The sequence below is a fragment of the Podarcis melisellensis genome, assembly GCF_964234715.1.
Source record: "Podarcis melisellensis genome assembly, chromosome: 1".
Taxonomy (NCBI): Eukaryota; Metazoa; Chordata; class Lepidosauria; order Squamata; family Lacertidae; genus Podarcis; species Podarcis melisellensis.
In genome coordinates, this window is record NC_138528.1 from 52,187,584 (window position 1) to 52,205,391 (window position 17,808).

Sequence of the window (17,808 nt, forward strand, 5' to 3'; positions counted from 1 at the left end):
AGCAGTACAAACAAAGATAAAATCTCTCTCTCTCCGTCTGCACAAGAGAGCATGAGCTTGGTCATTAGAAACAAAAATTTTAAAACTGTAACGCAAAGGGTGGAGACAGAATAAAAGCCACCCATCTGTGGTTGGCCCCAGTTTAATAGAATGATGAGAAGATGGCCACAGGAAAGAGGTTTACAAACAGCTTCCTGCTATATGGAATATATATCATTAGGTAAGTCAAAGCCGAGCAGCAAGAACTTCCAGCGGCAATCCATGTGGAAGGGCACCAAAACCGTCTACTGCTTCCCCACCAACTTGCGGAAAACATCATAGACCTCTGGTTTCTCCTGGGCAAACTGTTCCACCGTATTCTTCTGCAGCCAGTCAGACGAGCGCATTTGCTGCTGCAGGAGGCCAATGAGATCGCCGAGGTTGGAGCCACCAGCTGAGGCTGGCTCCTGATGGTGGGACACAAATATCACTTCGTCTGCGCTGTCCGCTTTGCCTTCCGAGTCAGACTCACAAGGCTGGTCTTTACCTTCATTCAGGATTCCATGCTCGTGTTCTTCCAGAACCTCACGGACCCTCTGCATGCCTGGAGGAGAGGAAGACAGGGAGAGAGAGAGAAATTCATCAGTTGGAACAAAAGCTGGATTCGGATGGAGAGCTATGGTCCTGAAGCAACCAAGCAGTGACAGTTCAAGAGAACCAACTAACAGGTCTGAGCTATCAGGCCACAGTATCTTACTGGTGGGTTTGGCATGCTGGGTCACCAGCCGGGAGAGAAGATAGGAGAAGGACAACACTGACCTAGCTGCAGCCGATGTATCTTGTCCGAAAAGATGATGCGGAACCAGCCAGGCTCATTGCACTCAAAAGCTTTACCACAAGAGAGCAGGACTTTGTTGTCCAGGAAGCGCCTCCAGAGCAGCATTTCCTCTTCAAATGTTCCTCTTCGTAAGTACTAGGGAGTAAAGGAGTGAAGAAACAAGTAAGCTCCGACTCACAAGAAGGAGTTACAGCCACATCTCCTCAACGTCAGTAAGACCATGGAGACCTAAGGTTCCTCGCAGCAGGCGCGGGCGGGCTTCAGGCTTGGGGGGGGGCAATGCCACAGTCTTCTGATCGTCCTGTCAGAACAAGGATTTTGGTTTCTCAGATGAAACTATTCCCCCTCTCCCCCGTCACAAGCTGTTCTGGGGGAAATCTCGACACCCCTTCCCTCAGTTTCAGAGGGAGGAGAAGGGGTGGAAAGCTCTGTCGTGAAAAGTCACCACACAAGGCATCTGCAGACGGGATTCATTAGCTGAGTCACACCCTCAGGATCTACTCTGTTTAACAGAACCTTGAGATCCACCGACAGGAGTCAGGGGCAACATCACTCAGGGATGTGTGTATGTGTGGGAGAGAGACTTTTGGGAGTCAGAAACATCATGTGGATCTACTGCAAATTACCCATGGATCTACTAGTAGATCCAGACTTGCCTTCTGCCCAGCCATAGAATTAGAATCATGCAAAAAGACCCTGCCCACTAAAAATAAGGACAGATTTTTTTTTAAAAAAAGGTCTGAAGCTATAAGGGAGGCATTTTCCTATTTCTGGGAATGGGAGACAGCCCTGCTCCCAGAAGACTTCAGAGAGCTGGGAACTCCATCTTCCACCAATGGAATGAGAAAGTCAACCACAATCTTTGCAAGTTTATTTCTCTTGGCTGTGGTGATGAAAGGGAAGCACCCATCAGACTGGGGAATATTTAATTATATAAGGATTTATAAACTACTTCCCAACAAATGTCTTCAAAATGGTGTACAAAAGTACCAAGCCCTCCCCAAATCTATAGTCAAAATGAATATGCAGAACAGTCCAAAAGCAGTTCTTAAAGAATTAAGTTCTTAAATAATTAAATTACAAGATTCCATATGAATGCAATACAAAATGGCCGAGTCTCTCTTCAGGGAAACCCTCTTAGAAAGAAAAAAAAAAAAATCAGCAGTCGCCTAAAGGCAAAAATACTACGGTTGTAAAAAAAAAGCAAACCTAGGAAAAGGAGGCATACAGGACCCAAGAAAACTACTTCACTGCCTCATAAAAGATCTCAAGATGTGTTTCTGAATTGAAACAACTAATGCTACTTCTCTACTGTACTTTACAGAAAATTCTGAGTAAGCTTTTTCAAAGGATAATTTTGGAGATGAATTATTCGAAGTGGGGCGGCAGCGGGGGGGGGGGTTGCTTTTACAAAATAAAGCAATGCCTTGCCAGTGAGACAGTATGTGCGCATACACCAGCCAGATCTTTCTGAAATCCGTAACATTGGATGGCTGCTTGATTCACACCCACCACTGCTGAAATAGAGGGACTTGGTTTGATCCTGCAGGTCACACCCACTACTACTACTGAAACAGAGGGACTTGGTTTGATCCTGCAGGGCCTCCTTTAATGAGCACTGACCTTTCGGAAATCAATCCATACAAAGAAGCCTGCATTGCGGTTCAGGAAGGGAACCCCAAGGGTCTTGAGCTCATCTGTTACAAAAGTGTGGGCAGCTTTCAGCCTTTCATGATTGGCCCGTAAGTACACCTGGTTGATCCAGTCTAGCCAAGAGGAAGAGACATAAGGCAATTCAGACACATACATATAAAATCGCTTGATTTCTCAATTCTTTGATGACTGGTGTTTCAGCGTTTGAACTGACTCCATTGAAAAGCATTGCATCTGAAGCCATTCAAGAATATAGGCAAGTTCTGCCTGTGGCAAGCTGATCTGCAGAAACTCATTCAAACACTGATCATCACTTGGTGCTGCAGGCGAACTATGTGCAAGCACAAAGCATCCCACAGAGAAGAACGTGGGCAAGATCTGCACAACACTGCCCATATTTTGTATTGAAATGTTGGTCTCACTCCATTGCCTTCTTTTCTTTATTCTCACCTTCTGCATGATCAACTACTGCAGCAGCAAAACATGATGCAAAATCCTCAGGGCCTTGTCAGTTCATGCAATGCATTGCAATTTCCTGTTGGTCACATTTCAGGTGTGCACATGAAAACCATCTTAAGATACACACATAAAAATATAAGGAGGTCCATCTAAGCCAGGCAGAGGCAAACCCAACCCTCCAGATGTTTTGGGACTACAGTTTCCACCATCCCTGACCACTGGTCCTTCTAGCTAGGGATCATGGGAGTTGTAGGCCAAAAACATCTGGAGGGCTGAGTTTGCCTATGCCTGATCTAAGCCAACTCTAACATAGGCAGAATGTCTGAAAGGATCCCCCAAGCGAGTAGACTTGTAGGCAGGTGGGGCTCCCATGTAATCTGGAGCCCTGGATTGAGCAGAGCTCCAGATCTCATGGGAGCTGTACACGCAAAGGGGGCTGTTTCACATGTCCAACCAAACGTGCAGATCTTGGGGATGTGGCGTCACTTCCTACTCCACACATTGCTGTGTCTGTAGTAGGAAGGCTATGCAAAGGGCTGTTGTTGGCAGTGCAATATTTTAATGCTTTAATTGAAAAATGCTGCTGAATTGGCAACCATCTCCATGCTACAGCCTGAGGATCCTGGACAGGCAAAAGCTGCAGTTTTGGCAAAGCTCCCTTCTCAAAGGGAGAACAGAGCAGGGAGGGGTTGTGTAACATTTTTGGCCTCACCTCTGTCTCGGAGTAGCTGGGCCATTTTGTACTGGACAGGTCCACAGACCCCGTGGAAGTAGCACAAGGAAGCCACAGCATTGGCAACATCTTGATTCAACGTGTACAGTGTCCCAAAGCGAATCCCAGCAGCAGCAAAATCCTGCAGGGGCCAGAAATTAATAATCTTTTGAGCCAACAACAAATAAACAAATCTCTCTCCTGCATGGTCCAGGCTTTTGAAATAATACCACCTGAGCCTCAGAAAAAAAATGCATCTTTATGCTCAAAGATGTAAGGAAGAAACAGTTCCGACAAAGGAAGACTGGCAATTAAAATTAATGGGAGTATGCAGAAATAGCAAAACTTACCAGAAGAACGAGAAATCAAGAAGAGACTTTTAAAAACAGAATGGGGACAATTTATTGATTATTTGAAGATACATTGTAAACAAATCAAAACATTAGCAGGATTGATATAAACACATGCAGTAAGAGGAAGAAAATGGAAAATTAGTAAACAGACTTGAACTGGATATGCAGGAATAAAAAGATATAAAATAAGTAACTGCAGAAATGAGGGTAGGGAAGTAGAGGGGAAGGTAAATGAGATTTGAAAGATTTTGTTTTTCTCGTTAAAAATATTTGTAAAAGTTGAAAATGAAAATAAGATAGAAAAGAAAAGAAAAAAGCACTCACCTTAGTAATTCCCCACATCACATGGGTCCTCTGCGGATCAGGAAATCTGTGCATAAAGAGAATGCATATGTAGATATTAGCAACAAATCAACGAGGCTTCTAGGGTATTCTGAAACACCAGAAGAAATTATATAGTCCCCAGTGTGGTTCCCAAGGACACCCAGTAAGACTTATCGAGGAAACTGCAAGTGTCTCTAGTTCCCACCCAGTCCAAGTTCCTCTTCATCCTCCCCTGCGTCACCTATGTTATCTGAAAGGCTGGACTTTGGTCTTTCCTATTTCAGCAGCGTGAGACCAAAATTTGTCATCCCTGCCTCTCACCTTCTGTTCTGCTCAATTCACTATGTCATAGTTGCGACGCCCTGCAGCGCCCCCTAGGCTCAGTGCCCAGAGCAGTGAAGCCAGTCGCACTGCCCTAAATCCATCTCTCTTATCTGCTTAGGGGCTCCCTACTGTTCTGATTCACCAGAAGACCTGGAAAAGAGGTCTCTCCACTCTGCCTTCAAGCTGCGTATATCCACACCACGTTTAGGAAAACCTCCAACCATCACAGACATGCAAAAGAATTTCAGGGACAATTGTATGCACATTGTTCCTCTCCTCCATGGAGCTGATCCAGGGTGGGGAGCCTGTGGCTGTTGCTGGACTCAAACATCCATCATCCCCAATCAGCACTGCCAATGATGATGTGAATTGCAGTCCACCAATATCTGGAGGGCCACAGGTTCCTCGCCCCTAAACCAGAGAGTCATTCTCACAGTGCTGCTACTGTTAAAACTGTTGCCAGAAAGCAACCCTTTGAAGCCCTGGGATATTGTGGCGCAGAAGCATGGAGAGCACTTCCCCCCCGTTACAAGCCTCTAAAAAAGGGAATGTATCACACTGCTGCCCGTAGAAGCTGCCAACTTTTAACCCATCAGGACTCTAAATAGCAGTTTGTGATGTGAAAGTGTTTGCTCAGTGCCGCTTTTCTGTTTCACAAAACTTTATAGTGTTGGCGACTCCCATTAAGAGGTGATGGAAGCACTAAAGATGCTTTTACCTGTCCATTTCAAGCACACTGTGGAATGTGGCAGAATCATCAAAAACTGACAGCATGTAGATCTCATCTACTATCACGTGCAGCTCATGCCTAGAACGAGAGGAAGGAAAAACAGGGGATTTTTTGGCAATGGGTAGAGAGACTGCTTGCTGCCAGGAAGTGGGCACAGTTCAACCGGCTGCCACTAGAGAGGAGGATTTAGTAGGGCAATGCTCCCAAAACTGGACAGCAGGAACAGAGTGAAAACATCACACCTAGTAGCCATATTTGCTCTCCCATTACTAAAGATGGCAACAAAACCTTCATGGACATTAGGTTTCCCACCGAAAAGGCACTGACACGCAAAGCAGATTGCTGATAACAACAGGGGGCACTTTCAGATTGTTGCTATTTTTGGGTGGGTTCAATATTATTGGCATTCACTCCCATATGGCCAAATTCAGGCCATGCAATTAAAAGTTGATTTGGCTCTCTTGGGCAATATCCTCCCTAAAATTGGACATTTTGTGATAAGGAAAACGATGGGAAACTGAATGAAAACTGGGCAGTAACAGTCGCTGACACAACATTGTATAGGCATCCCAGCAAACAAATCAGAGGGAATGCTCAAGAAATGACCAATGATATCTAACCTTGCAAACTTTGTGGGAACAAATCAGGATGAATGTGCAATAAAATAGGTTATCTGGAAGCAACCAGGATGCTACACAGGTGTAACTCTCCCCTGGCATTCCTAGTTCTTTCTAAAGATGAAGCAATATCAATGGAATGGAACCAGAAATTTATCCCCAGTCATGGCATTTGCTCCTCCAGCTCCACCACTCTCCAGTAGATGAAGACCTCCTGCGTCACTGAATGGCACCCCATCAAATCTCCTTTGCTGCCCCTTATAGCTAAAGCTCCTTCTTGGAATATGTCTAGTGTCACACCCAACTCTTGCCTTCATGTACCACCTCACCCTAAAAAAATGTCCTTAACCTGTTCTGTTGAGTCTTCAGCTGAACCTCATCGTCTACAACAGGTGTGGGGAACCTCTGGCCCTCCAGATGTTGCTGAACTACAACTCCCATCATCCCTGGCCATTGACTGGGGCTAATGAGAATTGGGGCTTGCTGGGGCTGATGAGAATTGGCAAGCCACAGGTTCCCTACTCCTGCTCTGCAGGAACTAAGTACATGTAGCCTAGGCAGATGTAAAAATGCATATTTTCACTCATCCCAGCCTATAATATTTGGTCTGTTGGACTAGCCATCTCCAAGCAAAGTCTTAGATCATACCTTTTTGCAAATTCCAAGAAATCATGTAACTCAGAGAGAGAATAGATGTCCCCCAAGGGATTATGGGGGTTCAGGAGAATTAAAGCCTTTACTCTGACACCCTATAAAACAAAAGCATCAAACTGTAAAACACAAAGAGCAAGGGACCTTATATAAAATACTGCCTGTCGAGAAATCTGCTTGTCCTGAGGCACTTTGGTTTATAACATTGGTGACCCTCATTATCAGGCTGCTTTTACCTGCCTGTTGCCAGTGCATCATGGAATGTAGCAAAGTAAAGGAGCTTGGTTGAATTCTCTTTTATAGCTTTACAATATTTTTTAAATATTAGTGCAATCAAATTCCACAGAGATGTTAAGTGGACAATCGCCAAGAAAATCCAACACAGCCACATTTGGCTTTAAAAGAGGAAACGTCCCAAAACTGAAGGAATTGGTAAAAAGAAAGTTGAATGGGGAAGTGGAAAGTGTCAAATCTCACCAAAATACTTAGAGATTGTTCAAAACCTCAATCATACAAGCTGAGCTAGGAAGTACGTCACAGATAAAGGAAAGACTCTATCAGGGACAAGAAGATGCCAATGTGGCTAATGAGCAGAATCAAAGAAACTATTAGAGGTAGGAAGGTATCCTTCAAAAAACAGAAGTCTTTTCCAAATGAGAACGAAACAGAGCATAAATTTTGTCAAAAGAAGCAGAAGCAAGCAATAAGGGTCCATTCATACTATCCCGTATGCCAGGCATAGGCAAACTCCAGCCCTCCAGATGTTTGGGACTACAATTCCCATCATCCCTAGCTAACAGAACCAGTGGTCAGGAATGATGGAAATTGTAGTCCCAAACATCTGCTGAGCCAGAGTTTGCCTATGTCTGCCATATGCTGTAATAAAATAGTTGTCTATCAAAGCTCCAAAGTTGTAATGCAGCAGTAAAAACACCATAATGCATCCAGACTCTACCACAATTGGCCTCAACAATGCTTATACTTAGACTACTCTGGACCACTGAAATGAATCAAAACTAGGGGCCAGATTCAGCTAACCTGGCCCGTGAGCAGAAGCCAGTGCAAAGACTCCACAAGCAATGGGGCTTCCCCTTGCGCCTCCCCTAAATCCGCTCTGGGAGCTTGGGAAAAACCCCAGAACAGTGTGCGGGGAAGACTGTTCCATCAGGCAAGCAGAAATGCTTGCACTGGCAGAACGGCCGTATTAGCGCAACACTGAATTACCCCAAAATCTAAAAGTTTATTGTATTACATTCCACAACATCCCTATAATCTGTGGCCCCACCCACCAATGAAGCCTTGGAAGATTCAGCAACTGTAAGATGAAGCAAGCTCACCTCTGACTGTGCATCCTGCAGGGCCTTCTTTAGCTTTTCCACAGTGAGCTGGAATGGACGGTTGCAGGTGCCGGTGACCTGAAACGCATTAAAGAGTAGGCTGAGCACAAAAGCCTTTCGGAACTGAACAAAAGCTATTTGTGCTGCACATCTCAAGAAGTCTTAACAAGGACTCCACTCCCTTCAACTGGATGTTATTACAGAGATAAGAATTGTTAACACACTTCCCAGTGACACCATGAATTGAGCAGCCATTCACAGAAGCTGGAGTTCAACTTCTACTGAGGAAGGGATATTTGTGGACCTCTACAGAGGAATGCCAGAATGCTGATTTGGATACAAACAAAGGCAGCCTTCACAGCCCAAATTACTTAAGCCTTAAATTCAGCAAACATATTCTAGGAAAGGTGTTCCAAAACTTCTTACTGTAGGGATACACACGGGTAATTTCTGTTCAGAAAATTTGTCTTCTCAGAAAAACCAAATATATATTGTGTGCAATACTTCCCTCTCTGTCAGCCAGTTTGGCAACCCATACCCAACTTTTCCCGTGACTTGGAGCCTGAATCCATTTTTTAGCAACTATTGCTCAAGTGAACTGTGAGGAAGATATGTAAAGTTGCCTGCTGCTATGCCATAGGACAATAGCAAGGGTAGCCAACATGGTGCCCCCAGATGTTATGGACATGCTGGCATGGGGACAGATGGAAATTTCAGTCCACATCCGGACCCCTAGGTTATAGAATGTGATGGCTGTCCGCTCTCCTTCTTACCTGACTGTCCAAATGGGCATAGACCAGCTTCACATTCCCATAGAGAAACACACTTTGGGTGATGCCTCCGTAGAAAGGGGTAGCGATCAGGAAGGCTTCTGAAATCAAAAGAAGAAAGCCAGTTATCCCACTGCTGCAATTTGTGCCCCTGAAGTTTACAGCTGGGACAATGCAGCTGAGGTCAGGGTCTTTGTGAAAAGTTCCTTTCTACGAGTCCAGAGAGACCAGTTTGGAGTTAACTTTTACTTGCCCTGATTAATGTAGCTAATTAGTGCAAGTACAATGGGCAAGGGAATAAAGAAGAATACCCAGCAGAATTATGACCATAAACATTAGCAGTTTTGTTGCTATTCTTTGCAATATTCCTACTCCATTACCAACCAACAAATCCATATATTAAGGGTTGTATTCAACTATGTTTTGCTCAAAATAGGCCTACTAAAATTCATGGACCTAACTGAGTCATTAATTTGAATACCACCCAATATTTCTCTAGCTATCTCACTTACCCCCTGGATCACAGAGAACGGTAGCCAAAGCAGAAAACAGAGAGCCGCAGCCATTCAGTATGATCACCTGCAGAAGAAATGTTGGGATAGATGTTTACTCCCATTTAGGGTAGGATAATCATCAATATGAGTGCCAATACATTACTAAAAGAACAAACAAGCCAGAAGTAAATTGACCTACATTTTCTGCTTTAAGAGGTGCAGGTGCCTTGCAATAATAGGTCAAAAATCGAGCCACTTCCTCTCGCAAGCTGAAGGAGATATAAAAGCAACCATGGAATTAGTTTCTCCCAAGGAAAGGCTTCGCTCTCCACCAGGATGCATTGCAGAACAACACAGAGAAGGTTTATGCAGTAGGCATGGAAACAGGATAAGGTTTTACTGGGCCAGCACAAAACATTTCTGTTGTTCACACACATAAGATGCCATAAAATCCTGCACTTTATTATTGTTAATTTCCACTTTAGGTCTGGTTGCAATGAGAACTGAAGGTATAAAATGCTTAAAAGCAGCGATGGGGCACCTAAGACTCTCCAGATGTGGGGCTAAAACTCCTATCATCCTGGACCATTGACCATGCTGGCTGGGGCTAATGGGAGTTGGAGTCCAGCAGCATCTGGAGATTATTGACTCCCCAACCCTGCTTAAAAGAACCATATCCTGGTGGGATGGAGATGGCCCTTCAGAAGTTGTTGTGCTACCATTCCCATCTCTCCTGACTGTTGGCCATGCTGGCTCTAAATGACTGGAGCTGTAGTCAGCAACAAATGGAGGTGCACAGGTTCCCTGGTATACTGAGCTGAGCTCCCTTTGCAGAAAAGGAGAATATATATACAGTTAATTCACTGAAAGATCAGCCCTTCCTGTTACAAGCATCTTATGTTCCTGGCTGGACCAGTTCAGACTGCATGTCCTGGGTATTTCCACAGTCCTCTTTAGCGCCTTCCTTCCTTCCTTCCATTTCTTCCAAGGCAGTGAACATAGCTTCCCCTGCACCCAAGTTACGCTCACAACAGCCTTTGGAGAATTAATGTGTTATCAGAATATATGGGGCACCATTGCCATTCTAAGACAACAAGGGAGGTGTTCGTGGTGAGTTCCTGCACCTCTTTTTCTAGAAAAATAGTATAGGCATAACCAACCAACATCAAACCTCAAAGATTCTAGATGGCCCCAGCTCTCTGCTGAAACATGTTTCACAGCTCAGCAAAGCAGCTGACCGGGATCCTGACCTGCTTAGAGAGATCTGACTTTGCCTGCCTGGAAAAGGCTCTCTTTATTGCTTGTACTGCACCTGCAATCTCCTGCAGAACAGGATAATAATTTCCTTGTAGGTGCAGAAAATAAGGTGAAGATACTTATGAAGGGGAAAAAATACAGGGCAGTTACTACTCACAACATATGGCCCTTCCAGTCAGGATATTGTAGCAGCGGAGGTTCTATGACGTTCATGTCACTTTGCGTCAGCTATTAGCAAGGAGAAGGAGAGGGCACAATAATTAAGCAAACCAAATTGGTCTGGAAAAAGTAAGAATCAAACCTGTAGAACCAAATGCTCCCATCCTGCTGGAGGGCATTCATCTTGCAAGTTACAAAACCCAAAACACGGAAATCTATATTGGTCAGCAAGGCAAGTCCATCCCATTTCCTTTCACAGGAACAGGCATACTGCTAATGCTCCTGCGACATTATTATCAGAAGAGGACCCTCATTCTGGAGACACTGTCTCTAGAAGTACCCAGAATTTGAAAGTCAAAGAAACACCCTAAGTTAAGAGAATAACAATAATTTTGATTTCGATTATTGTTTAAAGCTTGAGAAACATTTTCATCCTTCTAAAGGGTGTGGTTCCTCTGCAGAGTCCTGTCTCGATCCTCTTCTGGGTCCTTTGCCCACTTTCTCCCCCAGTTGTTTTGGGGATGGATAAATTCATGCATACTAGGGAAGCAAGGGCTTGGGGCAGAAATAGGGCAGGAAGTTCTCCCCAATATTTGAAAGTGTCTGGTGGTTGACTGCAAGAAACCCAAGAGAGGTGCCATGTTCCCACCACCACTACTCTGGAAAAGGCACAAATTTGTAAGCTTCTCAAATGGAAAAGAAAGGGGTCAACAAGTATTCATATATCAAGATGCTTCAGCATGTAAAATTAAGCCTCTGAGGGCTAACTGATTTGGGAAGGGAAAGAGCAACACCACCAGCACAGCTCAGGAATCAAGCACATTTACGATTCTCTTACCCGCTTGGACATCAGATCAAAGCACAGCTTGTTTTCACTGGTGCCAAAATTAATGATGCCCTGGAGACAGAGACAGAAGTATTGTTAAGAAAAACAATCACTGCATGTATATGTATTTCACATTAGCTGACGTGCTATTACCCCATTAAAAAATGTGTGAACCAGAGTTCCTGGGGCCAATGAGCACTTTGGAAAATATATTTTTTAAAAGATCAGGCATATAAGCAAATAGTATATAATTTATTCTTCAATTCACTTGTGAATGTATCTGAATCCAAGATTCCTCTTTTTGTATAATTACGTGAGAGGCTTCAGCTGTAAATTTGCATGCATTTACATGGCACATATTCATATTCCTCAACGAAATCATTTCATGCCGTTCATTTATGTTCATATATAGACACTTCATCATTCATTCAGTGTGAAAGAAACTGCAGGTCAGTAAGTAAAGATACTATTTTTCTTGGAGACAGTAGCTTGGGCAGTCACCATGTTTACCCAGGTAATTTATTTATTTACTACATTTGTATACTGCCTTTTCTCTAATAATTTGTGGTGTACACAGACCTAATTTTCCCCCTCACAACATCCCTGGGAGGTAGATTAGGCTGATAAATAGTTATTGGTCCAAAATTACCCAGTAAGGATTTGAACCCAAGTCTTTCAAGTCCAGTTCAACATACATCATGCTAACCTATTTGAAAGCAAAAGACATGGGCGTAGGCAGGATTTTTGGTGGGGGGTGGGGGACAGGACTTTTGTTAGGGGGGCAGAATCAATGTGATTGGTCAGTTAGTTACTTCTATTGTTTTACTTGGCTACACCCATGGATGTGGAAGAGGAGCAGGAAAGAGGAAGAAATGTTAGTCCAGTGTATCACTTGGGCACATGGAGACTCATCTACATAGTGTTAGACTGTGGTTTAGTGTTCACAATAACATGACCCCCGAATTGTAAAAAAAACCCCATAATTATAAGTCCCCTTGGGCTAACATTCATTTCAGGAAAGATATCAAAAGATACAATGCTGTGTAAATTGTGTAAATTTAGGAGTCGTGCATGTAACTGCCAGTTCCTCCGGGTGGATGGATGGATGTTCAGCTGTTTTTAAATAACAGAGGATTCTGTCCACTCCCTATATTAAATTCTCCACCAAGGAGTGGCAGGGGGTGGGGGATGCCTCAATTAAGACTTTCCATCCCCTTTTCCTCCTCAAAGCCACCTTTTCCCATTTAGCCTTTGGTTCAATCCTGAGCAGCCCAATACTGAGAGAAGCTGATCCTGTTGAACTCTATGCAGCTTATTCCATACCTATACAGAGGATTACAGTCTTAGTTTTTACCCCCAACCAAAATGAAGCCCAGGCTTCATAAGTGCATGTGCTCAGATTTATCCTTTGCTCATACACCCTTCTCCACCCTTGATCCCAGGTCAGAATGTAAGCTCCTGCAGCAGAGAGCGCTTCCTGGATTATGCTGAACCTTGATCTGTGTGGGAAATCCATAACCATATTAAATAATAATTTTTGTCTTTGAAGGCACACAGCAGAAACAGAGTTTACTCACAGTGGGGTTTTTGTCCTCTTCATACTTGTCGGCATGATAGGCCCTGTACCCTTCCTCTGTGGACCCCCTGAAGATGTTGGCAATATTGCCTCGGACCGAGAGGAATGGGCTGCTTTGGAAATCACTATGGTTGCAGAAATCAAACACATAGGCTGTCCTGTCCAAGACGGGCCGCACCAGCTGTGTGGTCCTCACTTCCTGCTGTGCCCCTTCACCTGCCCCAGTGCTATCAGAAAATGCTTGGCTAAGGTCCATGCCCTGGGGCAGCCCGCTTGCAAAGGAGCCGCTATTGCTTTGTTTTAGGATGCTGAGCATCTGGGCAAAGACGTTGAACATGCGGAATTCGTGGTCCCGTTCCAGTTCAAAGCGTCGCTGCTCCAGCTGTATCCGCCGCTCCTCTGCCTCCAGGTCCCGTTGGAGCCGCCGTTCCTCCATCTGCAGAAAGCGCTCCTCCATGTCCCGCTGCGACGCCAGGGTCTTCAGCAAGAGGGCGTCCAGGGGATCCTTCAGCCGCTGGGCTTTCCGCTTCTTCCGCAGGCGGTGCAGGGTGGAGAAGCCAGGCCGTGGCCCCAGACTTTGGATCCGGGATGACGAAGCCATGTTGGGTTCACTGAAACCTGAAGGAGGAAACAGATAAAGGGAAATACCTTCTTTTGAGGCACAAAATCATTTCACGCTTCTTGACTACGGTCAGACTTGCTTGAACCGTCTGCCATCGTTGCCTTTAATTAGCATCAGTCCTGTCCATAGCAGAATCTCAAAGCAAACCAAACTAGTAAGGATATTGATAAATCAACATAACATAAGCAGCATTTGATGGGTGAGGCCAACAGTCCATCTAGTGCAGTATCCTGTTCTCACAGTGGCCAACCAGCTGCCTGGGGGAAGCCAGCAAGCAGAACCTGAGCACAATAGCAGTATCCTCCCTGCAACTGGTATTCAGACACTTAGTGTCTCCCACAGTGAAGGTCATCATGGCTAGTAGTCATTATTCTCCACGAATTTGCCTAATCCCTTGTTAAAGCCATCCAAGTTGGTGGCCATCACTGCCTCTTGTGAGAGCCAATCCCATAGTTTCCTGTGGGAAGAAGTATTTGCTGTCCTGAATCTTCTAATGCCCAGCTTCACTGAATGCCCCCAAGTTGGAGCATTTTGTAAGAGGGAGGAAAAACTTTTGCCTATCCATTTTCTCCATAATTTTGTGCAGCTGTATCATGTTCCCCTACTCAAGTTTTTTCTAAACTAAAATTCTGAATGTTGTAACCTTTTCTCATAAGGGTTCCTGCTCCTTTGTTGGCCTCTTCTGAACCTTTTCCAGCTCTCAAATATCATTCTTGAGGCAAGGTGTCCAAAACTGTACGCAGTTACAGTCACACCATAGATTTTTATACATTATACAGTGGCATTATGGCATTGGTAGTTTTATTTTCAGTGCTATTCCTAATGATTCCTAGCATGAAATTTGCACATCCAGAAATGCGCCCTTTCCTTTAACTTTTTGCAACAACTACCTTATATACAGATGCAACTCATTCAGCATCGTGCTTCAGACAAGTTACAGAAACTGACATAGAATCATATTGTAGGGTTGGAAGAATTGTAGAATTGGAAGGGATCCCAAGAGCCATCTAGGCCAACTCCCTGCAATGCACGTGGCTCCCACTGTTTCAATTTCTAAAATCACTGATGCAAGAGATCAATCTTGGTGGATGCCATTTCCTCTCAGAGAAGCTCCTTCACCTTTAATTCCAGGTAAAAGGTATATTCTGTACCTTAATTCTATACAGTGGTTGGCTATAGTGGCTGAGCAAAAGGTTTTCAAACACCCTAGAGATGGCTTGATCCCAGCAAGCCACCAGTCAGAATTATAAATGGTTCCAAATAATGGATGGTGTGGAAGCTCACATTCTGAAGTCTGATACCAACAATGCCAAACTAAGCATCTACACTGGTACATCGGCTCATAGTATAGATTTCCCCTCATGCAAGGTGACTTGAAGAGAGGTATTATTGTAGACTCAGCATTTAGAGTTATTTATTTGCTTTGTGGCATTTAAAACTCCAGGCAGAGGTGGATTTAGGGAAGTTTTTAATGTATTATGAGTGGCTGGGGAAACCCAGCCAGATGGGCAGGGTATAAATAATAAATTGTTGCTATTATTATTATAACCAGTCGCGGAGTCACAGGGCCCCACAGGAAGCACTGCTATAATGATGAACAATGGAAGGTGAGAGGTGGGGATTTTGGTGCTGCACAAGGTGCCACTGAAATGTTAAGCCCAAAGTCTGCCACTGCTCCAGGATCCAAAACAGCCTGTCTCACCCAGAAATCACCCATACCTCTATTTCAATCCTTTTTTTTATAGTTTGAGTCATGGATTTAGTTTACTGTTTTGCATTGTTCCCCATTTGACACATGGGACAATTCCAAGAAAGTCAGCATTCTGTAAACTCAGGTTATTTGTTAACTGCAAAGGGCATTTAGCTGCAGAACTCATTGCCTCAGAGTGTTTCAAAGGCCCAAAGTATACCATTTATTTATTTAATTGCCTTTCTGCCTGAAACATGCCCAAGGCAATGTTCTGTGGCTTCAGATAAAGATAGGGTAAAAGTTTCTCAAATCAGCACATCAGGACCCCTGAAGGAATTGGGGGAGGGGGACGGACACAACACACCTGCATGGGGGGGGGGGAGAGGCTGAAATTATGCTGTATTACAAAACCGGAGGACAGGTAAGCCTGGTCTCAATGCGGGAAAGAGGGACTTGGCATCAAAGGACTGGGAATTCTTGGAGAGATCAGGGAAAGGCACTTGATTAAAAATGAGTTTTGTAACTAAAACAGGGGATTGTCGTTTGGCTGGGGGGGTATATGTCTCATCTTTTATAGAGCAAAAGAGAGATTGTAACTGACCACTCCAAAAGTCAGATCCCTCAGAAATTGGATTCTTTGCTTTCTGATCTTCTGCTGACATAACTAGCACGCACCACAAAAACAGTGTTAGCTCCTGGCAGGACAGCAAATGGTTGGTTACTTAATGAACTGTTGTTGTATTTTTACTGTGAGGGAAGGAGGTGTTTTTGGGATTGTCTGCTTCGGGGGCGCTAGGCTAACTTCACCTGCTTTGGGTACTGTGTACCTTGACTTGAGAGAAGGGGGGCAGCATGTGATGCCCCCTCCAGTGCCAACATGTCTCGGGTGAGGCCTGCTCTGTTGTGACCAAGAGGCCCTTGCCGTGTCGACGTTAAGTGAGCCAAGCCCGCCGCCGCCGCCGTCCTACCTGAGGGCGAGACACTGGTCTCGATGGGCATCTCCAGCCTGGAGAGGGGCGAGTCGTCCAAAAAGGCCCTCTCCTCCTCGGGGGAGCCCCCCGGCTGGTAAGTGAGAGAAGGCGGCGGCTCCGGCGTCAAGCACTGCTCCACCTCGGAATCCACCTCCTCGCATTTGATCTCCATCAGCTCCGGGGGCTGAGAGGGCGGGAAGGGCAGAGCCGACGAGGGTGCCAAGTGGGGACGGTAGCTTTCCACCAGGCTCCCCGGCGGCAGCACTTGTTGCGCCATCAGCAAGGCGCCGCTGCTGCTGCTGTTGGCGGTGGCGGCGGCGGCGCTGTAGGCGAGGGACGGCCGGCTGGCCAGGACCCGATCCATCACGTCGTAAAACTTCCAAGTCCTGCCCCCTCGAGGGGCCTTGTTGTTCTCCTTGATGCGGCGGTACTCCAGCTTCATCTTCTTGATCTTCTCCCGGCACTGGTCGCCCGTGCGGTGGATGCCCTTCTCCCGCAGCACCTCGGCGATCCGGTTGAAGACGTGCTGGTTCCGAAGGCAGCTCTCCAGCTCCGCCTGCACCGACTCGTCGGCCCACAAGTGCAGCAGCTCCACCACCTCGGGGTCCGACCAGTTGCTGCCCCGCTCGTACTTCTTCCCTCGGAAATCCATGCTCGACCCCCTGAACCTGCCGCCGCCCCCTCGGCGCGGGGAAGCCCAGCAGCGCCCCAACAGCAGCAAGAAGCGGGCATTAGGGAGAAGCGGCCGGCAAGGCGCAAGGAGTGCTTGAAACCCTCATCTGGGGCTGGCACGGATTTGACCCGCTTCAGTTTATTGGTGCTAAAGCTTTACTGTCGGGGGTCGTCTTTAGGAAGCGGGACGAGGGGCGAATGCATTTATCCTGCCCCCTCTCTTTTTCTCCTGCTGCGGCAGCCGCAGCGCGAAATAAACCGGATTGGCACGGCTTGGCACGATTGCTGCCCCCCCCCTTCTAATTTTTTTTTTTTTTAACAAAGCGAGCTCCCGGGTGATGGAGGCGGAGGAGGCCAAATGAGCATGTTCACATCCGGTGTGATGGCACATGCGTGCTTCCTTTATTCCGGGATAACTTTGGTCCGTGTCAATCACCCGTCCCGGCCGAGCTAGGCTGGGCTGGGCTAAACAAAGCGGAGCCGCGCGAAGGCACCAGGGGGCGGTGCTTAGGGAAAGCTCCGCCCCTCGCAGGCGGCTCAGGGCCGACCCCTTTCGAAGATGCGAACGCTGGCCGGAGCAGACGGAACCAGCAGCCCTGCGGAGAAGGCGAGCTTCCCAGAACGGGCAAATAAGTACAGTAACAGGATGGGGCGAAGGACACCGAGTCTCTGCCAGATCCAGCGGCCTCTAGAGGCTTTGCCTTGTCTTTGTGATGATGAGAAAACGCGCTTTTAACGCTTGCAGGTTGTTCAGAAGCGCGTTCTGTGCACACGCTGGTAGGATTCAAGCTCGG

The 17,808-nt window shown here is 45.9% G+C and overlaps 1 protein-coding gene across 1 annotated transcript; it reads right to left on the minus strand.

The window, feature by feature from the left end:
• Positions 1 to 126: 126 nt before the first annotated feature.
• On the minus strand, positions 127 to 17,301 carry LOC309358426 (1-aminocyclopropane-1-carboxylate synthase-like protein 1). The gene is made up of 15 exons (XM_081891483.1): positions 16,340 to 17,301; positions 13,061 to 13,677; positions 11,496 to 11,555; positions 10,656 to 10,726; positions 9,441 to 9,510; positions 9,260 to 9,326; positions 8,751 to 8,848; positions 7,978 to 8,055; positions 6,638 to 6,738; positions 5,361 to 5,450; positions 4,319 to 4,364; positions 3,642 to 3,783; positions 2,441 to 2,583; positions 799 to 952; positions 127 to 583 (listed from the first exon to the last, which is right to left on the minus strand). Exons 1-15 carry the CDS (start codon positions 16,992 to 16,994, stop codon positions 285 to 287), a joined length of 2,691 nt encoding a protein of 896 aa, XP_081747609.1. The 5' UTR covers positions 16,995 to 17,301; the 3' UTR covers positions 127 to 284.
• Positions 17,302 to 17,808: the final 507 nt, after the last annotated feature.